At 48.3% G+C, this 27,768-nt stretch overlaps 1 protein-coding gene across 1 annotated transcript in view; it reads right to left on the reverse strand.

Annotated features, from left to right (window-relative positions):
- Positions 1-27,768, reverse strand: part of RNF123 (ring finger protein 123) — a 2,099,603-nt gene that overhangs the window by 1,444,500 nt on the left and 627,335 nt on the right. Inside the window, exon 17 of the mRNA XM_086938772.1 lies at positions 12,843-12,942. Within this exon, the coding sequence (XP_086794898.1) occupies positions 12,843-12,942 (100 nt within the window). The remainder of the gene's footprint in view (positions 1-12,842; positions 12,943-27,768) is intronic.

Here is a 27,768-nt window from a genome sequence, read left to right on the forward strand (position 1 = left end):
TGACTCCCGCTGCTCTCAGGGCGTCTTTGCTTTTAAAGATGACTTGGCCGGTCGGGGGCGTGTCTTGCTGGGGGCGCGGCCGTGCACACCTGTGCAATGCCGAGACTCCTGGTCTATGGAGTCCCTGCCGCACGCGCCCACAGTTACCTCACGCGGTTCGCTCTTCCTCCCGGTTGCTCTCCTGCACTCCTGCTGCCTCGACCCCACACCAAACGCCGCGCAGCGGCACCCGCGAAGCGGGTGCTGCAAGTTGTTGAGTGGCGATATGGCGGTCAATCCCTCCTGGGACACAGGGAGGCTGCAAGGTCAGGTGGCGATTTCCCAGTCTGCTTCGTCTGCTAGTGGCGGCTTCCAGGTAAGATTCCTCTCTCAAATGACTCCCGCTGCTCTCAGGGCGTCTTTGCTTTTAAAGATGACTTGGCCGGTCGGGGGCGTGTCTTGCTGGGGGCGCGGCCGTGCACACCTGTGCAACGCCGAGACTCCTGGTCTATGGAGTCCCTGCCGCACGCGCCCACAGTTACCTCACGCGGTTCGCTCTTCCTCCCGGTTGCTCTCCTGCAGCCTCGACCCCACACCAAACGCCGCGCAGCGGCACCCGCGAAGCGGGTGCTGCAAGTTGTTGAGTGGCGATATGGCGGTCAATCCCTCCTGGGACACGGGGAGGCTGCAAGGTCAGGTGGCGATTTCCCAGTCTGCTTCGTCTGCTAGTGGCGGCTTCCAGGTAAGATTCCTCTCACAAATGACTCCCGCTGCTCTCAGGGCGTCTTTGCTTTTAAAGATGACTTGGCCGGTCGGGGGCGTGTCTTGCTGGGGGCGCGGCCGTGCACACCTGTGCAACGCCGAGACTCCTGGTCTATGGAGTCCCTGCCGCACGCGCCCATAGTTACCTCACGCGGTTCGCTCTTCCTCCCGGTTGCTCTCCTGCACTCCTGCTGCCTCGACCCCACACTAAACGCCGCGCAGCGGCACCCGCGAAGCGGGTGCTGCAAGTTGTTGAGTGGCGATATGGCGGTCAATCCCTCCTGGGACACGGGGAGGCTGCAAGGTCAGGTGGCGATTTCCCAGTCTGCTTCGTCTGCTAGTGGCGGCTTCCAGGTAAGATTCCTCTCACAAATGACTCCCATATACAGTTACTCTAGCGGGCGTCCCGAGCTAAAACCCGATTACAAAGAACCTGTTGTTGCGCTAAAAAACAAGGTGGTTAGTTGGCTTAGTACATACAGACCTCTTCCCCATGGAGTAACGAGCGAGGTTCTTATGGTAAGGGAGTCCCATAGTTAGGTAACTCAAGGAAATCAATCACCAGAGATTGCGTCCTAATTAATTTTAGGGATCCCAGAACCGTCTCCCATATATGTAGATGGTCGCATCCGGACCAGGGGACATCCATTCAGGCCCTACCCCTATCCTTTTTCTACCCACCAACGGCGGGGACACACGAGGAGGCGGATGGGAAACAATTTCTAGGAGGGGGAAGGATGGGTCGGCAGAGAGAGAGGAGCCTTCCACCATTCCAGACCTCAGCATTTTGCCCACTTCCCGACATTTCACAGGTATTGCCGTTTAGACATGGTCGACTGACAGTATCTAGCCGGGATGGGGAGGCAGGTGGCCGAGTGGGGGGTCCCAAAAAAGGAAACATTAACCACCCCTCTGAACTTTGTGATAATTCCCTGGGGGAGAGCCACCGGGACGTGAAGGAAAAAAATACCAAGGCGGCTCAATTGACTACTGTTCCGATCCGCTTTGACAGATATTATAGCCGAGCAGGAATTATTGCCAAGCCTATACGAGACGGACACTCCGTCATTCAAAACCATGGATCACAGATCATCCTCTTTAAAGATATTATCGTGGAATATGGCTGGCCTGGGGAACAATTTGAACTGCCCGGATTGGAGCTTATTTATAGAGGGTATGGAGATATGCATGTTTCAAGAAACCTGGGCAAGAGAGGATGCCTATCGTCCAGGCTTCGCGACATTCTCCATCCCGGCGAAATGGGGGGGAAAGGGGCACCCCTCAGGAGGTCTCGCAACGTGGGTGGCGGTCGACCTGGGTTGCAAAGCCAGATTACTTGACACAGCCTCGGAGGATATTCTGGGGGTCGTGTGGAGTGGCCAAACCTGAGCAGACTGGCCGTAGTAAACGTTTACTCCAGGCCGGTAAACATCACAAAGGAGTCGCGTACCATCGACGAACTATCAGTTTTCCTCAGCGACATCCCCCAGGGTACACCCTTTTTGGTAGGAGGGGACTTAAACTGCCATTTTGAGCCACTCCTAGGCCTACTGAATGGACTTTCCCTAGAGGAGGATGCAGTGTGGTCTGTACCCCCTACGTCAGCCCCCCCCCCCCCCCCTCTAGAGCTTAGACCCCTCTTGCCGTCCAGATCACTGGCTTAACCCTGAAACATGGTGTGCGGGCGTGCAATGGACGTATAATCTCCGACATTCCCCCCAAATGCACATATAATAGAGTGGGTAGGGAGTCTAGATTGGACTACATGTTGGTCCAACTCCCTTCATGGTCGCACATCATTGATTTTAAGGTGATCCCAAGGGAAGATAGCAACCATAATGCGCTCGAACTGGAATATGCACTCCCTGGCTTAGATGATAGAGGGGTAGCGGTACCCGCACCAGCATCTGCGCTGGATCTGACGAATAATAGACGGAGAGTGAGGTGGGAGAAGCTAGCAGTGAATGCAGAGAAGATTTCAGGGCTTTATGCCCGGGTCATCCCCACACTGGATAAGGTGTCTGCAATAATGGAGTTTGACAGCACCCAGGATATACACGAGCACCTGTGGTTGGCGCACAAGGATCTCATTAAGTCCATAGCGGAAGTCCTATTTACCACAGGAGAGGTGGCGGCTATTCCAACCGCCCCACTTGGTATAACGCTGCATGCCGTAAGGCCAAATCTGACCTGTTGATTTCAATTAAGGCCAGAAGGAGGGATTACAAGCGCTTGGTCACCCACGCAAAGAGTGAATGGGAACAGGAGAAGTGGGAAAATCTCGCCACCTTATTAGTTGGCAGGGATTCCCGCAAATTCTGCTGCATTGTCAATACGGGGTCCGAGGAGCCAGTCTCGGCTATCGAACCTAATATCTCAGCAGAGGCTTGGCAAGACCATTTTCAGTCACTTTACATGGTTGATGATGGGGCTCCAAATCAAGCACAACCGTCCATCAGTGGCTTACCGGAAGGGGAACCCTTTATTGAGATGGAGGTGGAGGCCGCCATTGCAGGGCTGACATCAGGCAAGGCGCCCGGACTAGACGGTTTACCCGGCGACTCATTTAAGCAGGAGCCTGACGTGTGGGCCCCTTACTTGGTGCTGATATTCAATGCTGTCCTGAGGGGTATGGAGGTCCCGAGTACTTGGATGGGCGCAGAGGTTGTGCCGATATTCAAGAAGGGGTCACCTCTGCTCCCAGCCAACTACAGGCCCATCAGCCTCATAGACGTACCCCAGAAAATACTTGGTAGGCTGATACTTGACCGTATTCAAAGTTGGATAGAGGAATTTGCAATTTTAAGCCCCTACCTGGCAGGATTTAGAAAGGGGGTCTCAACCATGGACCAGATTTTTCGTTTAAATCTTCTGTTTTGGAAGACAGCGGTAATCGAAGGTGGCAGTTTGTACACAGTATTTGTGGACTTACGAGCCGCCTTCGATTTAGTACCAAGAGCTAGACTATGGACTGTGTTGGCGGAGATGGGCATCCCAGCTGATATCCTCTCGATCCTGATAAGATTGCACCAGGGTAATTTTGCACGTGTCAGATGCGGTAGGAAAGGGGCACTTTCTGGAAGATTCCCCATTGACAGGGGGGTGAGACAGGGTTGTGTGCTTGCACCGACCCTGTTCTGCCTCTTTGTCAACGGGGTAATCGCCCATTTGACTAGGATTGGTGACATCAAGGCTCAACGGCAGCAGGGTGCCCGCCATTATGTTTGCGGATGATACCCTGCTGCTGTCCAAATCCCCTATGGGAATAAAACGGGTCTTGGATGGGTTCTCGATTTTTTGCGTGGAGCGGGGGCTTGAGATCAATGCCCTTAAAACTAAATATATGATTCCCAACCCCCCCTCCTCAACACGCCCCAATCCCACTATAGGCACTCTGAGACTCGAGAGGGTATCTAGTATTGAATATCTCGGGGTGAATATTAACCATAACATGACCTGGGACACACCGGACCAAGGCGAACATGAAATTAGCACAGTTAACGGGTGGCAATTGCAGGATGGTAAAGAACAAGTTACTTACCTTCGGTAACGCTTTTTCTGGTAGATACTATATCTGCCTGTGGATTCCTCACCTTGTGAATATCCCCTTGCGTCAGCAACATTCGGAAATTCTTTTTGTAGCCTCGCACCGACGTGGACTTGGACGTCATAGAGACACGGCATCGCACGCGACTCCGCTGACGTCACCGACGCCTACAATAGGCCCACGCCGGCGTGATGACATCAGTTCCGCCCTTTTTTCCGTGCCATCGAGGCACACGGATGAACCAATGACAGTAGAAATATACATAGTATACACAGCACACATTTGCCAAGGAGAAACACACAGTGTAAAGCAAGTGCAAGAAAGCAATGGAAACAACTCCTTAACATCGCAATATATATACAATACATTACAAAAACTCTGGCATAGAAGAGTGGACAACGGGGAGGCGGGTGGGTCAGTAAGGAATCCACAGGCAGATATAGTATCTACCAGAAAAAGCGTTACCGAAGGTAAGTAACTTGTTCTTCTGATAGATACATCTGCTGTGTGGATTCCTCACCTTGTGAATAGAGTCCCACAGCAGTCCCCACTCCCGGAGGAGGGTGTCCACTCTTCTAAACCAGGAAATCCTGAAGGACAGAGCGCGCAAAGTGGCCGTCCCTCCTCACCTCAGCATCCAAGCAGTAATGCTTCGCCAACGTGTGGAGGGAAGACCAAGTTGCCGCCCTACAAATATCCTCTACAGGAACACCTCTAGCCAATGCTGAGGTAGACGACTTAGCTCTTGTAGAATGAGCCCTTATACCCTCTGGAGGTTCCTTACCGGCCAAAGAGTAGCAGATTTTTATACAAAGGACGATCCATCTTGACAATGTTCTTTTATGGACCGCTCTTCCTCTCTTGCAGCCAGCAAACCCAACGAAGAGCTGGTCATCCAAGCGACAGTCTTTAGTCCTGTCTAGGTAAAAAGACACCGCCCTCTTAGGGTCCAGACGGTGTAACCTCTCCTCCTCCTTGGAAGGGTGTGGGGGAGGATAAAAGGTAGGAAGGGTAATGGATTGACTAAGGTGGAAAGGAGTCACCACCTTAGGAAGAAAAGCAGCCCTGGTCCTAAGAACCATTCGATCAGCATGAATGGTCAAGAAAGTGGGCTTGGAACTAAGAGCTTGAAGCTCACTTACCCTCCTTGCTGAGGTTATTGCAACAAGGAAGAGTGCCTTAAGAGTTAAAAGCCTCATAGGACATTTATGAAGAGGCTCAAAAGGAGCACCCATCAGAAAGGTCAAGACAAAATTGAAGTCCCACTGAGGCACAATAAAAGGAGTAGGAGGGAACTTATTTGTGAGGCCCTTCAAAAACCTTAAAACTACAGGAGACTTAAAAAGAGATGGCTGGTCAGGCAAACCGAGAAAAGCCGACAACGCCGAAAGATAACCCTTAACCGTGGCAACAGCAAGCCCTTGCTGTGCCAGAGAAAGGGCAAACTGGAGAACATCAGACAAACGGGCTCTCAAAGGGTCAATAGAATTCCCACCACACCAAGTGTCAAATTTTGACCATCTATATGAATAGACAGATTTAGTGGAGTCACGCCTGGCTGACAAGATGACATCCACCACGTCAGGTGTGAGAGAAAAGGAAATCAGGTTGCCCCGTTCAATCTCCAGGCATGAAGGTGCAATGTCTGGAGGTGGGGGTGTAGAACCTGCCCCTCCATCTGAGAGAGGAGGTCTGCCCTGAGAGGGAGACGGAGCGGCGGGTGAGAGGAGAGGTGGAGAAGATCTGTATACCACACCCTTCTTGGCCAGTCCGGGGCGACCAATATAACTTGGGCCCGGTCTAGGCGAATCTTCCTCAGAACCCGAGGAATCAAAGGTATGGGAGGAAACGGGTAAAGGAGTTGACTTCCCCAACTCAACTGAAACGTGTCCCCCAAGGCTCCTTGCATCGGATACTGGAGACTGCAGAATGACGGGCAGTGAGCATTCTCGCGAGTGGCAAACAGGTCCACCTGAGGAGTCCCCCACGTCCGAAAGACGTGACGTACCACCTCCGGATGAAGCCTCCACTCGTGGTCGGCAGAGAACTGCCGACTGAGACTGTCTGCACGCACGTTCAGAACCCCGGCCAGATGATTTGCCATCAGACAAATCTGGTGGTCCTGAACCCAGGACCAGAGACGCAGAGCCTCTGTGCAGAGACACTGCAACCCCACTCCTCCCTGCTTGTTGATGTACCACATCGCGGTCGTGTTGTCCGTCAGGACTTGAACTGACCGACCGCGAAGAAAAGGGAGGAAGGCCTTGAGCGCCAGACGTATCGCCCGCAATTCTAGAAGGTTGATGTGAAGCAACCTTTCCTCTGGAGACCAAAGACCCTTGACCTCCAGATCCCCCAGATGAGCACCCCACCCTAGAGTGGATGCATCCGAAATCACCGTGCCCACTGGAGGAGGCAGCTGAAAAGGCTTCCCCTGAGACAGGTTGCCTTCCACGCCCCACCAAGACAAATCCGCTGCAGCTTCTCTGGAGATCCTCACTGACTCCCTGAGATCTCCGTTGTGCTGATACCACTGCCTGCGGAGGCACCACTGGAGTGCCCTCATGTGCCAGCGTGCATGGTTGACCAACAGAATGCAAGAAGCCAACAGACCGAGCAGGCGAAGGACCTTCAGGACGGGAACGACCGCTCCATTGTAAAATAAAGGAATCATTTCCTGTAGGTCGCGAATCCTTTGTGGAGGAGGGAATGCACGACATACAGTTGTGTCCAGTACTGCACCTATGAACAGGTTGCGCTGGGAGGGCACCAGGTGAGATTTGGGTAAATTTATCGAAAAACCCAACCTGTACAACAACTGGGTTGTCTCCTGCAGATGATGGAGCACTCTCTCTGGCGACTCTGCCTTGATCAGCCAGTCGTCCAAATAAGGGAATACAGGAATCCCCGACCTTCTGAGATGCGCCGCCACCACTGCCATCACCTTGGTGAAGACTCGAGGCGCAGTAGTAAGCCCAAACAGAAGGACCGCAAACTGAAAGTGCTGTGATCCCACCGTAAAATGGAGATACTTCCTGTGCGACTTCAGGGTGGGGATGTGAAAGTACGCATCCTGCAAGTCGAGCGACACCATCCAGTCGTCTTCCAGCAGAGCCTGAAGAACCTGAGCAAGGGTGAGCATCTTGAATTTCTCTTGTTTTAGATAAAAATTCAAGTTCCTGAGATCCAAGATTGGACGAAGCCTGCCATCCTTCTTGGGGATCAGAAAATACCGGGAGTAGCATACCTGACCTTTTCCCTGCTCTGGGACCACCTCTATCACACCCTTTCTCATCAGAGTTTGAACTTCCTCCTGTAGGAGTAACAGATGTTCCTCTGAGCAATATCCCTGGCAAGGAGGGTAATTTGGAGGGAATTCCCAAAAGGGAAGGGCATACCCATTTTCTACGAGATTGAGAACCCAAAGATCTGATGTAACCGATTCCCAATCCCGTAGAAAGTGGGTAAGCCGACCCCCCACCGGACCCACATGATCCTGAATGGCGGATCTAGGGCTGCTTTTCTGTGGCTGGGGGGTTGGAGGAGGTGGAGGAGGAAGAGGCCTGACGCCCTCGAGGACGTGCACTTTGCCTTCCCCTGTACGACGTATACAAGGTATTTTGCTGCTGCTGCTGTTGTTGATGCTGCTGCTGGCCTTGTCTAAATTGACGAAAGGAAGAGCGACCAAAGCCTCTGAATTTCCTGGCTGTAGAACCTCTTACTTGCAGACCAAGAGATCTAGCAGTCGCCCTGCTATCCTTAAACCTCTCCAAGGCCGAATCTGCCTTCTTGCCAAGGAGTCCTTCACCATCAAAAGGCAGATCTAACAAAACAGACTGTACATCAGCAGAAAAATCTGAGGATTTTAACAAAGCTGTACGCCTTGTGGCAACAGCAGTGCCCATGATCCTTGCCACAGAATCCGCAGTATCAAGGCCGCTCTGAATAACCTGATGAGCTGCCGCTTGAGTGTCAGATAAAACTTCCTCAAAGTCACCTCTGCAGTCTTCAGGAACCTTAGGGATCAACGTACGTACAGAGTCCATAAGAGCGTGGATATATCTACCCATAAGGCAAGTGGCATTTGTTGATTTTAACGCCATACTCGCGGAAGAGAAAGTTTTCTTGGCCACTTGATCCTGCTTTTTAGCCTCCTTGTCACCAGGAACTTGGGGAAAAGCACCTACTGACTTCTTAGAACAAGCCGCCTGAATCACCAAACTTTCCGGAGAAGGGTGAGACGACAAAAAGGCAGGGTCCTCAGGAGCCACTCTATATCTCCGAGCCACACCTTTCGAGACAGCAGGAGCAGAAAGAGGCTTCTTCCACACCTCCATAATGGGATCAGTCAATGCATCATTAAAAGGGAGCAATGGCTCCACAGCTGAGCTCGGAGAATGAAGAACCTCAGCAAGCAGGTTTGATTTAAATTCAACAGTTGGCAATTTTAAACCCAAAAGTCCCGCTGCTTTTTTCATCACCACATGATATGGCTGAACATCTTTGGACGGACAATCAGAACCTGATGGCAAGACCCACTCTGGAGAAAACTCAAGACCACTAGCCTCTGCTAGATCCTCGAAATAATTTTCATCCAGCTCACCTTCTTCCAAGTCAGAATGAGACTCACAATACCTCTGCTCTTCCAGTAGACGCTGAGCCTCCCTCCTAGATCTCTTTTTAACACGGAGTGCAGCCAGATCCACTGCCGACTCCGACGGCGCCGGAGCCGACGTCGGAATCGAATCCGAAGGCTTAGAAGGGTGTTCCAGAGATTTGCTTGGAGCGGGCGACGCCGGTGCCGGAGTCGTCGACTTCAGACGAGCCGGCGTCGACATCGGCGTCGACCTCGGTGGAGCCTGGTACTGCCACAGCGGGGTCGGAGCCGGCAAAAACGGCATGAAAGGTGCCGGGGCATATGAATGAGGCACCCCCAAATTAAATGCCATTGGACCCATGGGACCCGAAGGCACTCCAGAGGGGTACCAAGACCTTGAGACAATATCATACATAGCGTTAAGAAACGCTGAAGGATCCTGACCTGGAGTCGGGAAAGGTGGATGCTCAGATCGACCTCGAGGTAGATTCGAATCTGTCTCAACAACAGGTGCGATTCCTCAACCTCCACAGGAACTTCGTCGACCTCTTCTTGAGCCGGAGACGGAACCGGAGCCGGAGTCGGATCGGGTGCCGGAGTCAGAGAATGAACATGCGACACCGAAGGCGAGGCCTCGCCCTCTTGATCCGAAACCTCTTGTGGAGGAATTACTTTAGATCTAACCTTCTTGGGTGATCTCGACCTCGAGCCAGACTTATCACCCGAATGACGTCGAGACTCATGTCTCCTCTTCTTATGCTTCTTACGTGACCTCGAAGCGTGATCCGACGAAGATCTCGAAGCCGACGCCTCCTGAGACCTCGATCTCAACCTCTTCGAACGGGATTTCGAAGATTTCCTTACTTTATCGGCCTTCAGTTTAGCCACAAGAAGCTTAGACTCCCTTTCTCGCAGGGCCTTCGGATTCATCTTTTGACACGACGAACACCCATCCACGTCATGGTCGGAGCTCAAACACCAAATACAGTCCTGGTGTGGGTCCGTAACGGACATCATCTTTCCACATTCCCTGCAGGGCTTAAAACTCGTCTTCTTTGTCGACATAATATCGAACAAAGTAGCAAGAGAACAGAGAAACGAAGAAATACAGCAATAGAGTAACTAGAAGCTACAGAGTATCCCAAAACCGATAGCGCCGACGACGCGGAAAAAAGGGAACTGATGTCATCACGCCGGCGTGGGCCTATTGTAGGCGTCGGTGACGTCAGCGGAGTAGCGTGCGATGCCGTGTCTCTATGACGTCCAAGTCCACGTCGGCGCGAGGCTACAAAAAGAATTTCCGAATGTTGCTGACGCAAGGGGATATTCACAAGGTGGGGAATCCACACGGCAGATGTATCTATCAGAATAGGTCAACCTACAAACCCCTTGGTCCTGTGCTCCAAATTTATAAAATGCAGGCAAGGGGGGCAGTCACCTACAGGGGGGAACTGTGGGGTCACATACCAGCCCAAAACCTCTTGTCCACTGAAAATAAATTCATTAGGCAGCTGGTAGCTCTACCCTCAAGCACCCCGCTTCTCCCGATGAGGCTAGATCTGGGTCTAAGACCAATTACAGAGGAGTTGGGACTGAAAGCAATTACTTTCTGGAGTCGAATTTGGAGTACGCCTGAACTTATGAACTATAGGACCGAGCTCCAAGAGATCCTATCTTTACCAAATGCTACACACATTCCCTGGTTGAGATACATTAAACAAACTTGTGAGAGCTTAGGAAGACCAGAATTATGGCTAGACCCGGGAAATGCATGCTGTAGGATCCCACGTAAACTCCTCTCAAGGGATTTCTACAAGCGAAATTTACTTGCATTAGCAGAGAGCACACAGGAGGGGTCCCTTACTAATTTGTTCATCAAATTTAAAGACTCATACTATCTAGAGCACGTCCTTGATGGCATTAGTCCCGTTTTGACCAGGAAATTGTTTCTGCAGTGGCGATACGGCACACTCCCCCTTAGGGCTTTTACCAAACGCTGGGGCCAGCCCCCGCCCACAGAACAGTGCCCGGTATGCACATATCCTCAGGAAAATGATTTGCACATTATATTTTTTTGTAAAGCTTACCATAGATCTAGGGAGCACTGGCTTATCCCACTTCTAAAAAACCTAGGTTTTAGACATCATCTTCCAGCATACAGAATTTTAAAGACTGATTCATCACCCCTGATTGTGTTTGCGGTGGCAACATTCCTAACAGCGATGTGGCACACCCGCACTCGTTATATAAAGTCAGTCACTGATTTGTGAATAATGAAATGTACTGTGGATTTCTAATCAGAATGCACTGCAATTTTTTAAAAATGTTTACTGTAAGGTTTTTATAATCTGTTTTATTTGCTATTGATTGTAAGTTGATTTTAAATTGTATGTATATCTTTTATGATCTAAGTAGATCGAAATAAAGATTGAAAATGAAATGAATAGCTCGCCATATTATGAATGTATCATTTGTACGATTACTGGAGTCTAGTACAGTCTTAATATTGTTTACATTGGTACCCTGCATGTTTCGCAAGCATTGCAATTATTTAAAAATGCCGGTTATCCTGCTTTATCTAATTTCTTACAGGTACTTGCAGGGCTATGGCCCAAATCTCACTGGAATAACCAAATAAAATGTGTTTTAAAAAAAATCTTCTGGATTAGGTTTAGGCTGTGCAAGGGTTCATGACATGAAATCTGCTGGGGAGGAACGTCCACTTAAAAAATACATGTGTGTATTTATGCACAATCCTACAAAATTTTAGGCATTTCCATTGTAGGCTTTGAGCTATACATTGATTTATTCTTCTGAAAAGACATTAGCATTTTGTGACTGAAGTAGAATATAATTAAGAAAAAGAGAAGTGTATTTTAATCGTTCTTAGATAAGGTCCTACACAAATGAGGGTTGCCTTAAAATGAATCTTAAGAAGTAGAATTGCAAATGCAAAGAAGAATCTGTGTAACCATGTAATATCTCACTTTTCTTAGCCATATCATGTAAAGCTGGGACAGCTTGGGTTGCAACACTTTTAAAAACAGACTAGAATACGTAACATCTATGGTTTTATGTACACTTCATATCGGACATTCATCCTTTATTTATGCATAAAGAAGAAAGGCATATCCAAAAACCATCTGGGTGCTCCCAATTAATTCTACAAATGTTCAGCACTGATGTCACATTTCAAGGTCATTCAATAGATATTTGTGATTCAGTAGTACTGAGACCAATTTTACCAAATACATGTTTCTTTTCTCACAGAAAACCACAGGTTTGTTTGATTACTTAGGCCCTGGTCAGGTAACACAAAAAAACACCATCTCTATGAATGACCACAATACACAAGCCTGGAAAATCCATCTTGTTAATTCTAATTTAAACATTATAGTATTTTAGTAAATTTAAAATATTTCTGACAATAGCTGACTTGATCAAAACAGGGTTCCATAAAAAGGTCTGTTTTAAAATCCTGAATTATTGCAAATTATTAAATTTGCTGCACCATTTTACGACAGACTTTCTTCAATTATTTAGGGCTACAACATTTCAAGAAATATGCTCTCCGGATCCCTATTTGGCCAACAAGTGTTAAATGTTTTTTTACCTATTAAGAATGATACTCTTTTCCATTAGAGCAACGATTTAAATCCTTCTGTATTCCAGAATTTACTAGTTCCAAACCACATGGGCTTTGTATCTTCAACTTACATCAGAGAAGGTATTCCCTACTCATATAACTTCACAAGAGTTTATGGAACCACTGTGCATGTACCTGGAATGTAGAGCCCAATAAAGCTTCTGCAGATGTCATAAAAGAAAATGAATCAGGAGGAAGAACTGCCAGAACCTAAAAGATGAAGCTAAGCATATTCATCACAAATATCAGCTTCAAGCGGACTGTCAAAAATGAGAACAACAAAGGTATGTTCTTCAGAGAACAATCAGTACCTTCAATGCGTTTCTTTAGCCTCTGGCAACCTCTTTCGTACGCTCGTCGCCTCAGTCTTTCCTCACCAGTTTCATCCTTCGGCTCCTTATTCTCCTTTCCCTTGGGTTTAAGTCAACAAGAGATTATGAGTACATAAGAGCTTTGTTAGTTTATCTCCTAATCAACAACAGTATGAGACACGAAAAGTCATGCAGCTTACCGGTCTTTGCCAACACAGAAATTTACAATTCTGTGGTTGCAGGTCCATTCAATTCCCAGTTGATTAATCATTTACCTATTTTTCCCTCTTTCCCCTACAGTCCAGGTCTATGAAGGTGACCGACCCTAGGAAACAGGCTTCATGTAACCCTAATTTTAGAACTTTTGTTAATTAAAATCTTAGCGCCTCCCCCTCTGTGCAGAGGGTTTAACAGGGTTAGCCTCTACAGGAAGTTTTGTTTTTCTCATTTATCCACAGACACAGGCACCTTGTGTAAAAGCTCCTGACATTCCATACTCTTGGCAAAGTGCATGATTGACCCTGCTTCTAATCTTAAGGAAACCCTGGCCTGTGGGGCCCATTTCGGACAAGGTAAAAACTTCCCTTGGATTATGTCTTTGCACACAGTAAGACAGGCATCGATCACTGCTATTTTCGCATGATCCTTTACCGTCAACCCGGGGTGCCTCCCCTCGAAACCCACCCACCTCTCTAATTCATCTGGATTTTTGAACAGTCATGGCAGCTTCTTACTTCTCCTGTGATGCTGGTGAGTCTATTTGTATCTTAACTGGGAAAAACTAGCTTCTCCCTTTGCTGCACCTAAAATGGGATGGAATGTTTTCTATGGTAAATGTCCCACTGGTTTGCCTGAAAAACGTTGTGTATTTTTGTAAGCTGTGAATATGTTTATTTAATTAGAATACCTATACAGCACCACTTTACCCTGACGGTGTTGAAGCACTTTATAAATCATGGAATCGTTGAGCTTAGGGGAGATGAGTAGCTAGGGAAGAAAATAGGGACTAGCGAGTTTCAAGAGCAACTAAGCGATTTTGTTTTAGGCTAGTCACAAATGTTTATTTATTAACATAAATGCTGATTCGAAAGAAGAAAAAAAATGGTGCTTTTTTCCACAAAGAAACGAGTTCTAACATTTGTCTGAATCTGTTCAGGGAGAGAGGTCCAAACCGCTACAGAGACAGATCTGTGATGACCACGGTAGGATTTACATTTCTTGCTTTTTTTATAAGGAAGACTTATTTGCTCCTCAGAGATTTTCTGACACTGGAGAGATATAGAAGGGCATTTAACACTTTGAAGTTCAGACAGGTGACTTTAAATGTAATTCTTGCTTCCACGGAGAGACAATGGAAGTCTCTCAAAATTGGGGTAATGTGGTCACATTTTCTGTTTAGTGTGCGACAATCAGGGGAACGAAGGAGGCCTTTTAGAGGTATCAAAGATGTTTTTATAGCTTCCATGAGTAGTGTTTGTGTAATCATTTTTGAAAAGCAGTGGCTTGGATTATGAAGAGAAATTACACTTGAATGAATACAGGTCCGTTATATCAGTTCGTACACAAGATCAATGCAACCCGGAACCACTGGAGTTTGAGGTCTTCATTTAGTTTGGACATGAAACCTTCACATTTTAGAACAGTTCACAAGATGATTTCTCCTTTTCTAGATTTAAATTTCAGGAAACTTGACAACATACATTTTTGAATTTTACTTAGTAAGCGCTTTAAGGTGAGGATATCTTTTGAAATCTGTGATTTTTATGTACATTGTAGGTCACACTCGTATCGGAGGATGAACACCTCAGATTCCTTCAGCCTACCCTGTAGTGTCTCCTTGTATAAAGTGAAAATGCTGGAGGCAAGAATGGTGTCCTGTGGTCCTCCACAAGGGCCATTTATGATTTAAGAGCAGGAGTCTGCATTCTTGGAACAGTAATCAAACAAAAAATATTTAAGTTTAAAACATCTTGGTAAATATCTGATGATTGATTGTGTCATAAACCACCATTAAGACTAACAGCATCAGCCAGCAGGCATCCCTTACTGTTAAAGATGTATGGATGTCATTTTTAACCTCACAAACAAGTTACTTGCCTTCGGTAACCCTTTTTTCTGGTGGATTCAGTATCTGCCTGTGGATTCCTCACCTTTTAAATTATCCTTGGGCCAGCATCCTACAGAAACTTTCACAGTATACAGTTAAAGAGGAAAAGCTAAAGAAACAAAGCATTTCCTAACAACCAACAGTATGGCAAGCAAAAGACATAGGAAAACATCCATGTCCAACAATAACAACATTTTTGGTAAATGAAGGTGGACAACAGGGAGGATGGTGGGTCAGTGAGGAATCCACAGGCAGATACTGTATCCACCAGAAAAAGCGTTACTGAAGGAAAGTAACTTGTTCTTCTGATTGATACATCTGCCTGCGGATTTCTCACCTTTTGAATTGAATCCCACAGCAATCCCGCTCCCAGAGGAGGGTGTCCACCTTCTCATACCAAAACGTCCTGCAGCACAGAAGGTGCAAAATGACCATCCCTCCTCACCTCAGAATACAAGCAGTAATGCTTTGCGAAAGAATGAAGGAGGCCCATGTTGCAGCCTTACAAATATCCACTACAGGGACACCTCTGGCAAAAGTAGATGTGGAAGACTTCGCTCCAGTAGAATGAGCTCTGATAGCTTCAGGAGGCTCCTTCTTGGCCAGGACGTAGCATATCTTGATGCACAAGATGATCCACCTGGATAGCGTTCTCTTATGGATGGGTTTGCCCTTCTTCCCCACAAAGCCAACGAAGAGCTGGTCATCTAACCTCGAGTCTTTGGTTCTGTCCAGATAAAAGCTGACCGCCCTTCAAGGGTCTAGGTGGTGAAGTCTCTCCTCCTTCTTGGAAGGGTGAAGGGGAGGATAGAAGGTAGGCAATGTAATAAACTGCCCCAGGTGGAAAGGAGAAACCACCTTAGGCAGGAAAGCAGCCCTGTCCTAAGAACCATCTTGTCTGCATGGATAGTGGTGAAAGGGGGCTTAGAACTAAGAGCATGCAACTCACTTACCATCCGGTCGAGGTAATAGACACCAGAAAAATAGTCTTAAAAGTAAGCAGCCTCAAAGGAGAACTATGAAGAGGCTGAAAACGAAACCCCGTCAGAAATGTAAGAATTAAACTTAAATCCTACTGAGGCATTATGAAGGGAGTGGGAGGAAAACTATTGGTGGGACCCTTAATGAACCTCATAAGAATGGGGGACTTCGATAAAGACAGCTGGTCCGGCAAAGAAAGGATGGCCGACAAGTAGCCTTTAACTGTCGCCACAGCACAATCTTGCTGGGCTAAAGAAAGTGAAAAGGTACATCCGATAAATGGGCCTTCAAAGGATCAATGGAACTCTCTCCACACCACTTCACAAACCTGGCCCATCTACAAGAATAGACAGATTTGGTGGAGTGTCTTCTGGATGATAAAATAACATCCACTACATCCAGTGGGAGAGAGAAAGAACTCAGATTGCCCCGCTCAATCTCCAGGCATGAAGGTGAAGGCTCTGGAGGTGGGGGTGTAGAAGCTGCCCCAGCGACTGCAAGAGAAGATCTGCTCTGAGAGGAAGACTGAGCGGAGGGTGCGATGAGAGGTGAAGATGGTCTGTGTACCATACCCTTCTTGGCCATTCCGGGGCGATCAATATAACTTGGGCCCGGTCTTGGCGAATCTGTCTTGGCGAATCTTCCTCAGACCCAGAGGAATCAAGGGTATGGGGGGAAAAGGCATAATGGAGTTGTGAGCCCCAATCCAATTGAAACATGTCCCCCAACACTCACCGCATCAGAAACTGGAGACTGCAGAACGACGGGCACTGCGCGGTCTCTTGAGTGGCAAAAAGGTCCGACCGAGGAAACCCCACATCTTGAAGATGCGATAGACCACCTCCGGATGAAGCCTCCACTCGTGATCAGCCAAGAATTGCCGACTGAGACTGTCCCCACGCACTTTCAGCACCCCGGCCGATGATTTGTAAATACACAAATCCGATGATCCCGAGCCTAGGACTAGAGTCGCAGAGCCAATCTGCAGCGACGACCCTCCGCATCCCTGTTTATGTTTCACATCGTGGTAGTGTGGTCCGTTAGGACTTGAACCGACTGACCGCGAAGGGCGGGAAGGAAAGCCTTGAGAGCCAAACATATTGGCCGCAATTCAAGAAGGTTGATGTGGAGCAACCTTTCTTCCGGAGACCAAAGACCCTTGATCTCCAGATCCCCCAGATGAGCACCCCACCTTAGAGTGGAGGGATCCATGATCACTGTGGCCACCGGTGGAGGAAGTTGAAAGGGCCTTCTTGAGACAGGTTGCCCTGCACACTCCACCAAGAAAGCTCAGCTGAAGTGTCTCTGGAGATTCTGACCATCTCCCAGAGATCTTTGTTGTGCTGATACCACTTCCTGTGGAGGCACCACTGGAGTGCCCTCAAGTGCCAGCATGCATGGTTGACCAACAGTATGCAGGATGCAAACAGACCAAGCAGGCGTAGCACCTTCAGGACTGGAACAACCGCTCCATCGTGAAACAAAGGAATCCTCTCTTGAATGTTGAAAATCCTCTGCGGAGGCGGGAAAGCTCGACACAGTAGTGTCCAGTACTGCCCCTATGAAAAAGTTGTGTTGAGAGGGCACCAGGTGAGATTTGGGTACATTTATCGAGAAGCCCAAGTCGGACAACAACCGAGTTGTTACCTGCAGATGAAGCGGCGCCAACTCTGGCGACTTTGACATTGGCACAGGGTCAATTCTGATTTGCATATGGCTGGGTCCAAACTGGAATGGCATGGTGAGCAAAAAGATAATGGATGTAGGCCCAGATCTCTGTACTGGGGTGAATGTATGACATTGTTCTGCATTCTGTCCATCAATAGTTCTTTTTGACTTTGCTTTGACAGCAAGTCTTCTAGATAGGGGAACACAGGAATCCCGACCTTTTGGGATGAGATGCCACCATGCCATCCCCTTTGTGAAGACCCGAGGTGCGGAAGTAAGGCTGAATGGGAGGACCACAAACTGGTAGTGCTGAGACGCTACTGTAAAACGGAGGATACTTCTGATGCGCCTTCAAGATCGGAATGGGAAAATACGCATCCTGCAAATCGATCAACACCATCCAGTCTTCTTGTTGCAGCTCCAGAAGAACCTGAGCTAGGGTGAACATCTTGAACTTTTCCTGCTTGAGGTAAAAATTCAAGACCCTGAGGTCTAGGATTGGCCTTAACCTGCCATCCTTCTTGGGGATCAGCAAATAACAGGAGTAGCATCACTGACCCCTTTCCTACTCCAGAGCCACCTGTATCGCACATTTCCATAGTAAAGCAAGAACCTCCTGCTGCAGGAGCAGCAAATGGTCCTCTGGACACCAGCCCCGACGAGGAGGGTAAGGAGGTAGAAACTCTTGGAAGGGTAAGGAGTACCCATTCTCCACAAGATTCGAAACCCAACGATCCGTTGTAATAGATTTCTAATCTAGTAGAAAATGGGACACCCAACCCCCAAGAGGACCAACATGTTCCAAGATGGGGGATCTAGGGCAGCTTTCCCGTGGTACCAGTGGTGGGAACAGGGGAGTAAGTGGAGGAGGGTTGCTGAGTCACCCTGCAGACGACCTCTACTCTTTCCTCTGTACGATCTGTAGAGAGGGTTCTGCTGCTGCTGACGGCCCCATAACCCCTAAGGTTGGGACTGCAGACCTAAGGATTTCGCAGTAGCTCTACTGTCTTTGAAACGCGGTAGAGCCGAATCCGTCTTTGCACCAAAGAGTCTGGACCCATCAAACCTCAGATCAAGAAGAGTAGCCTACACAAAACCTGAGCCAGGCATGCCTCATGGTAGCCACGGAGGAACCCATCACCCTGGTTACTGAATCAGCAGTATCCAGATCCGACTGGGTTACCTGACAGGCTGCAGCATGCATGTCTGCCAAAAGTCCAAAAAAGAACTATGTCATTCGCTGGTAACTTAGAAGCCAACTATTTCCAATTAGGCATGGAAATACCTCCCCAACAAGCACGTGGCATTATACTCTAACGCCATACTTGCAGAGGAGAAAACCTTCTTGGCAGACTGCTCCAATTTCTTAAAGTCCCTGTCCCCCGGAAATGTGGGAAATGACCCAGCCGATTGCTAAGAACAAAATGCCTATACCACCAAGTTTCCGGCGAAGGATGAGCAGTAAGAAAGGCAGGATCAGCAGGAGCAGGCTTATACGTTCTTGCCACAGTCTTTGAAACAGCAGGGGAAGATAAGGGTTTCTGCCACACCTCCAGAATCAGCTCTGTTAAAGCCTCATTAAAAGGCAATAGAGGTTCTACAACAGAAGATGGTGAATGCAACACCTCAATAAGAATATTTGGCCTGATCTCAGCTGTGGGCAGTTGAAGGTACAAAAGTTCAGCAGCCTTCCCGATGACAGCATGGTATGGTGCAACATCCTGCGAAGGTAAGGCCTTTGGCGATGAAAGCTCCCACTCTGGGGAAGTGTCTAAACCACTGGCCTCACGAAGCCCATCGAGTTCATCAACGGAGTCGTTGATTTCTCCCTATTCAGTCTCCTCTTTCTGGTATTCCTCTTCCTCCAGCAGCCTTTAGGCTTCTCTCCTTGAATGCATTTTCGGGATTGGCGTCGGCAGGCGCAGCAGCAGAGACATCGGCGTGGGTGTCGAAGGAGGACCCTCGGAAAAGGGCAACGGCGCTGCTCAAAGTTGAGAAGATGATGGCCCAACACCAGATGGGTTCAGAGACTGTGGCATCAGCATCGAAAACCTTGGAGCTGGAAACTGCTATGACGGAGCCGTCGGCATAAAGGGCACGAAGGGTGCCTGGGCATATTGTTGAGAAATTCCCAAATTAAAGGCAAGCGGACCCACGGGACCAGACGGTGCACAGGTAGGGTAGGATGCCTTGGCATACATGGTAAACATCGCATTGAGAAAATGCGACGGATCCGACCCTGGACCTAGAAAAGATGGATAAGGAACTGATTTTGATTCCAATCGAGGCAGCGTGGAAGGCTGAGGCTGCGGCACCGGGGACGTCGGATGCGGTACAGACCAAGCCACAGGAGAAGACTCCCTGGGCTCTGGATTATCCCTGGGCGCCGGAGAAACCCTGTGCACCGGAGAACCCTTCGGCGTCAGCGAGACAACATCCTTAGTATGACATCGCGGAGCTGGAGAAACCTACTTCAAAGCCCTACGCTTCGAAGATAGACGTCGAGATCCATGCCTTCCCTTTTTCTTGTGTTTCTCCAACTTTGAGGTATGCGATGCCAACGACTTTGATCTCTTACAACCCCTCTTCTCCTTTTTTGCCCATACCATGAAAAGCTTGGCCTCGCGCTCTATATTTGCCTTCAGATTCATCTTAAGATAACTGGAACAACCTTCAATGTTGTGGCCCGCTGAAAGGCACCAGAGACAGTCGGGGGATTCCTGATGGATATATGTCCCCCACACTCCCTGCAAGGCTTGAATCCAGACTTCTTCAAAGTAGCCATCACACTGCTTCATCAAGAGTGAAGAAGAAACAAAGTAAAATTAAACCAATTGGAGAGTACCAGAAAACCGTTACGCATCGACGGTATGGAAAAAAGGGATCGGACGTCAGCACGCCAACAAGGTCTTCTTATGGCTCCGGAGAAGTCATGCGGAGTCGCGAGCGGAGCCGTGCCATTGTGATGTCCTCGTAGGCGTGAGAGAGCTAAGAAAAAAGTTTCAGCGGAATGCTGTCGTAGGGGTAATTTAAAAGGTGAGGAATTCACACGCAGATGTATCCATCAGAATGTAGCAGCTTCAGTGCTGCATCCTATGCGGAAACCTGGCTGGTGGCTTTGCAATAGGTTTTCTTGCTGTAAGAAAGATTTAAGTGGATTTGCTTCACGTCGTTCAGTCACTTTACCAAGCCATGGAAGATGAGTCAAAGGTCTGTAATTAGCTAATGAATTTGGGTGTGCTCCTGTTTTTTGGGTTTTATTGTAAGACAGACAGTTCATATTAATTTTAATGAGTGTTGTAGGTATGTGGTCACCAGCAGACAAGATTAGTTTCAATGTTTTCCTTAGATTTAACCCCTTCGATGCTGATGACGGAACGGTTCCGACATCAGCGTCGGTTGAGCTGTGCTGATGACGGAACCGTTCCGTCATGACTCCGCCCGCGCAAGGCGGAGTCAGCATGGGCGGGGAATTCGCGCCGCACGGAAGCGGTTAAGTTGTTTATCTAGTATAGTTATGAAATGCTAACCGCATGTTGCTTGAGGTTGTTTGGTGCGAAGTTTCCTTGTTTGGGCTTAGTTCTGATTTGTTTTTTGCAGAAGGTAGATAATTTGTCCAAAAAACGTTTCACAACTTTACAGCACTTTTCAATTGAGTCGTCCAGATGGGATTTAGCACAGTGTTCATTTGGAATCTTTGCAATTCTGTAAAGTTCTTTTTGCTTGTTTTATGAATTTAAATTTTGGTGGAGCTCGAGCTAGAACTTTTTCTCCACTTGTGTTCCAGTTTTCTGATTGTCACTCTTTTGTGGCGTAATTCATCTGCTTTGATTGAAACATGGGTGAGTTTTCACACACCTTTCATTTGCATTCTTTTGTTTGTGGGTGTCATACAACACTGCCTTTTTACTGTGCTAAGGCAAATTTGATATCAGAAGCTGCTAAGTTCCAGATAAATGACAACATGTGGAATACTTTAAAAGTGTTGGGTTCTTGGACCACATGGGGAACTACGCTCTTTTCACTTGTGTTTGGCAAGCTATGGTCACTGTCCTTCTGTAGTTATACTTTAATAAGCTGTAAGGGCTACTGGGTCTCAGCCATAGGGGTTGAAGTTGCTTGCCACTAATGCCCTTCGACCCGTCCTACTATGGCTCTGCAACCTAGGCCAAGTGAAACCATTTCTGCACTTAACTCTCAGATTAGCAAAAACAAGCAGTCACAAGCTTCTTAGGGAGTTACTGTGTGGGTGCAGAGCGCAGCAGTCAACAAATAGTCAATAATATTCATGTCAAGCCCAGTATTTGGCTTTACAAGAAATAATTTTAAATCGCACAACTGCACTAACTACTATTCAATTCACTGATTACACAAGTTAGTGGATTTGAATGCAATTCTCCCTACAGACGCTACACCCATCACATTCCCTCTACTCTAAAACGGTCATTTCCAGCTGTGGGTTCCCCTACTTTTGAGTTCAGGAGAGGCGCAAATCAGGCCCAGGTGCATATTTTAAATACCCAAAGGCAAATGTGGATGGTTTATCGTTGTCTCACCTCTCCATGGAACAGCTGATATTGTATGCATCCTTTTAGGCTGCTTTGAACCAAGAGCAGCACTCCTGCACACCAGGCAAAGTCTACATACTTCAATGTAATTATGGATCTATATATTTATCACTTTCTTCTAATTTAGCATTTCCAATGCACTACCCTATTTCTCATCCCATACTTCGCTCAATATATCTTCTAGCCCAACCTTCCGACTCATCTCAAACTTCTTCTACTACTACTTCCAATGCACTACCCTATCTCTCATCCTATACATCTATCAATATATCCTTTACATTGACTCTCTCATTTATCCCAAACCCCATACCACTACTATGATTGCCAAAATAACCCTTTCTAGACTCTCTCCTACTCTACCCCTCCTTGCATCATCTTACACCTCTTTTACTATACTGATCCCCTAAAACAAACCTTTCTAAACTCTTCCCTCTTAGTCCTCTCCTCCAAAACTCCCTTTTACTCTTCCAAAAGCCTCCTCCTACTGCCAAGACCCCAAAACTGTTTTTTAAAATCCTACACTCTTTTATCCCTCCACTATCCTTTTATTTTATTTTCTTTTCATGTTTTATTGGGTTTTACAGGTCAAAAAAGATGCACCGCAATCAACAATAATTCCCCCCCCCCACCCCAGAGCATCATACACCATGTAAGACATCTTTGCTGCAGACCTCACGCATACCTTTCAATAATTACACAGCCATATAGCCAACAACCCGTCAATTGGGCAGGCGGTCCACAGAGCTATCCACATTGTCATAACAGCTTACGGACCAGGACTCCCAGGCTACCAGCTCCCAGGCTCCTAGACAAGCACCTTTTAATTTACTGCATCCTCGTGAAGGGTTTCATTCCCTACGGCGCAGGCAACCCTTTCCTCCCCCTCTCCCTCTCTTTCAGACGCATCTGAAACAATCCCCAGAAGTTCTTTGGGCGGCTCCTCGGAGGTAGCAATTTGTTATAATTTTCTGACTGCGTACTGCAATACAACATATCACGCATCCAGTGCTTAACCGTGGGTGTCGGTCCTCTCAGCCAGCACAAGGCCACTTCACGCTTAGCCAGAAGCATACCCAAGCCCACCAGTCTGCGGGACGACTTGGGCAACTTTTTAGTGTATCCCAACAATGCAAGCGCAGGATCCAGGTCTAGCGCAACCTCAGCTATTCCGCCCAACTCCATGAAAACATCCCCCCAGAACATTTCTACTCTTGGACAAAACCAGGCTAGGTGTAGGAAGTCCGCCACTGGCACATGGTACCTCTCACATTCTGACCCTTCACGGAGGCCATATATGTGCAAGCGTTCAGGAGTGTAGTATACCCTATTGATAAATTTAAAGTGGACCAGTCTATGCCTGCCATTAAGCAATATACGCCTGGTATTCTCACAGCAATAAAGCCACATATTGTCTATTGCTATCTGCAAATCTCTTTGCCATGCCAGCCTCGCAGCCGTGTATTGGTTGCCCCTGTGGGACATTGCTAGTTTATAAAGTTTCGTTACCAGCTTACGAGGGGTTTCTGTTTTAATCACATAGGTAAGCTCAGAGACCTCTGGCGACTCCACAAGGTCCACTCCTAGTTGCTCCAGTAGGGCCATACGTACTCTGTGAAATTGAAAACGGTGCAGTAGAGTGTCCGTGCCCCCAGATTCACAAACCTGATCCCAGGACTTGACTCTCTTGTCTCGGAACAGGTCGCCCGCATTCTGAATGTTAAGCTTCTGCAAGGCGTCGATCACTCCCTTATCTCTGCAGGGGGCTAACCAACGGGCCCATTCCACTGGCATAACTGGCGAGTACAACAATACCCCCCCTGATATTGCAAGAGGCTGTGCCATGCGTGATTAGTGGATGTGATGGAGTCCAAAATACCAGTTCTGCGGTCTACTGCATTAAATATCGTCACAGTAAGGGGAAGAGAGTCTGTGAACAGGCGTTGCATGTGCACGTGTGGGATATTCGGGTCGCCATGGATCCAGGTATGGATATGCGCCCCCTGTGCTACCCTATAATAAAGCTCAAAATCCGGGGAACCTAGGCCCCCCATACTGTACGGAAGAGTGAGTATCTTCCATTTTACCCTGGGCTGTTTACCCGCCCATGCAAACTTTGCCATAATTTGTGTCAGCCGTTGGAAGAAGACCCGGGGCAAAACCATTGGAAGGTTCATGAACAGAAACAGCATTCTCCCACCATTTTCATGACTGATATGCGACCATAACGGAGAGTGGGAGCCTGCACCAGGCTTCCACATCATCTTCCAGTTTGCTAATGGCCACCCATAGTTATCTCTAAACACTATTTCGGAGTCTGTGTGCAGCCGTATACCCAAGTACCTAACTGATTTGGTCGTCCACTGCAGGGGGTATTCCATTTCGAATTTCCGTGTAGCCAGAGTAAGTGGGAAAGCCAAGGACTTTGTCCAGTTTACTCGCAGACCCGATAAAGCTCCGAAGTGCACTACTTCTCTGAGCACCGCAATCAGATTCTTTTCTGGTTCCCGGACATTGAGCAATGTGTCATCTGCGTAAATTGAAACTACATTCTTATAGGTAGGGAATCCAATGCCTTCCTGTCCATGGTATTCCCGTAATGCCACCACCAGAGCATACAATAATGGGGACAGCGGGCAGCCCTGTCGGGTACCTCTGCCTATGGGAAATGGGTCAGTTACAAAGTTACAGAGGCAAACCCTCGTTGTGGGTCTATTATACAATGTCCCTATTATTTGCAGAAACGGTGCTCCCAGGACAATCCTCGCTCATACCTGCCTCATGAAAGGCCATTCAACTGAGTCGAAGGCTTTCTCCATGTCGAGGAACACCGCCACCACTCGGATCTCTTGTTTGACATGCTGCATTGCACCAAAAATCGTGCGTATATTGTACGTGAGGTTTCTATCTGGGATAAAGCCTGCCTGTACTGGCGCAACCAGTAAAGGGGCGAGGAGTGCCAGGAGGTTAGCCAGCACCTTAGCGTAAATCTTTGAATCTACATTCAAAAGGGAGAGGGTTCGGTACGAGCTGCACTCGTCAAGTGTCTTCCCCGGCTTGGGGATTGCTACCATAATCGCCTCTCTCATCGACTGCGGCATGAACCCCGACTCACATAAGTCATCGAACAGCGTCGACAAGTGCGGGAGTAGCAAGTCCTCAAAAGCTTTATAAAATCCTACAGTGAGCCCATCTGCCCCCGGGGCGCTGCCGGACTTCATGCTCGATAGGGCCTCCACAATTTCATCTTTCTCTATAGGCAACATTAGGAATTCTCTGTGTTTTCGTGAGAGTGGGGAGCTCAATGTGCTCCAGCTAGTCTAACATCTCCTCCTCCAGTTCCCCCCCCTTTAGATGAGTACAAATCTTCATAGTATTGTCTAAATCTTTGTTCGATATCCGTCTTCTCTGAAACCACTTCTCCTTCTTTCGACTTTACTTCTACGACCTGTGGTCTGCCCCTCCTTCCTTTTAGTATTCTGGCGAGAACTGAGACCGGCCTATCGCCCTCCCTGTATGTACGAGCTTGTGCGTACTTCCCCCAAGCGTTTAACCTCCCTATCCGCTTCTTCATGGTACTCTCCAAGAAGAGTCTTAATCTCTTCCACTAATGCTGCGTTGCTGACAGCTCTCTGCCGCTCCTGCAACTGTTCCAACCTCTTCTACAGTTTAGCTAATCTATGTCTAATGGACCGGAGGACCCCTGAGTGCTTAGACATGGTGATACCTCTAATATAGGACTTAAACGCCTCCCATATTGTTTGGAAGCTGTCCACTGAGCCTACATTAGTCTTGAAAAATACTTCAATTGCCTCCGCGAGCTCTCCCTTAAAGAGGGGGTCGAGGAGAGAGTAGGGTGGGAAACGCCAAGTGAACAGCTGAATTGTTTTCTTTGGGGTAGCCAAACCCAACAGTAGCGGTGAATGATCAGAAAGTGTGCGCGGGAGAACCCTGCATTCCATCAGCCGTCCCATCAGGGAGGAGGATGCCAGCCAGTAGTCTATACAGGTGTGGATTTTATAGTAGGCCGAATAGTGAGTGTAACCACCTTGTGTCGGTGGCTCACTCTCCAAACATCTTCTAAATCCAGGCTAGTTATAGTGCTGCCCAGCTGCAGGGCGGCAGAAGAGGGTCTGCGGACTGGGCCCGCCGATCTATCCAGAGCCAGGTCAAGCACTAAGTTGAAGTCCCCACCCCAGAGAAACTGTGCATGTCGATAGTTACTGGCTACCACCTCAAGCGATGTATAGAATTCCGGACAGTCAAAATTTGGCATGTACACATTCACCAGTACTAATTCCAGCCCTTGCCCCTTACATTTGAGATGACAAAACGACCCTCACTGTCCACCCGCAGCAGGTCCAACGTGTACAGCGATTTTGGGTTCACCCATGTTAGCACACCCCTGGCGTGCGTCGTGAAGCCCGCCGCAGCAGCGTTCCCCAGTAGTCCCCTACTGCTTAACATCTTGCTCGCCTGCGGCAGGGTGACATCTATCAGCTGCCTTTGTAAGTAGCTCAAGACTTTCCGGAGTTTCCGGTGATCGTTGAGACCCCTTACATTCCACGTGAGTGTCCTGAGCCTATCCACCTGCCTAGGGTGTTCAGTCTCAACCGTTCCTACCATGGAGTATGCATCGTGTATGCCCTTGCTCTGTGTGTGTCTGCGCTTAACATTGTGTACAAAACCCGCAACAATCCCTTACAAATCCCTGACAACATCCCCAGGCACTTAGTATCTCCCGCCCCACTCCCACAGAAGACCACCCCCAACCTGATCTTGCATAAACCTTGTCCCCCCCTCCCCCACTACCCCTAGCAATTTCACCAACATCTTGTGCCTTTTGGGACAGTTTGGGTGCGCGGCACTCGAGGGCAGAGGTTGCTTCGCGACCTTACGAGGTATTACCATCAAAAATTGCCACTTGCCCCTCTCCCTCCTGCTCACACCGTGCAGAATTTCTGCATCATTCTGGGTCGAAGATGAACATAGTACTCTTAAGAACCATAATGTCTATACATCGTCTCTTGCGTTTATACCCCACACCCTGGCCACATTAGTTCAGGTACGCCCTCAGTGGGCCCTGCAGGTTGCCCTGCCACCCTCATCTCTCTGCTGCACTAAGCTCTATAAGGTGTGGTAACACCTCTAGAAACTTTCCTCGCTCATTGTCCGCCTCTAATTACGATCCACCTCCCCTCTCCCCCGTACTAGACCAGGGTGAATGCCACTGACAATTCTTGTGACCTACTTATACCAAAAACCCCTCCTTGGCGTGCCCCCAACCCCCTCCCGCTTCACCTGCCACAGATCATCAGTCCTGTTTGTCCACCTGTCCTTCCACCGCCTCCGCTGGTGGTTGCTGGGCAGAGTCTCCGCGCCGATCCTTTGACCAACCCTTAAGTGCTTCCTGCAAGGCTCGTGGGTCTGTGAATAAATGAGATTTCCCCTGCCTGTTGACTCGCAGCTTTGCAGGATACAGCATAGAGTAGTCCAGGCCCAAGTCCTGTAACTGTCTCTTGAATGGGGCAAAGTGTTTCCGAGCCTCCTGCACCCTAGCCGTGAAGTCTGGGTATAGCGATTTCTCCGAACCCTCGAACCGCAG

The sequence above is a fragment of the Lissotriton vulgaris genome, chromosome 9, assembly GCF_964263255.1.
Source record: "Lissotriton vulgaris chromosome 9, aLisVul1.2, whole genome shotgun sequence".
Classification (NCBI taxonomy): domain Eukaryota; kingdom Metazoa; phylum Chordata; class Amphibia; order Caudata; family Salamandridae; genus Lissotriton; species Lissotriton vulgaris.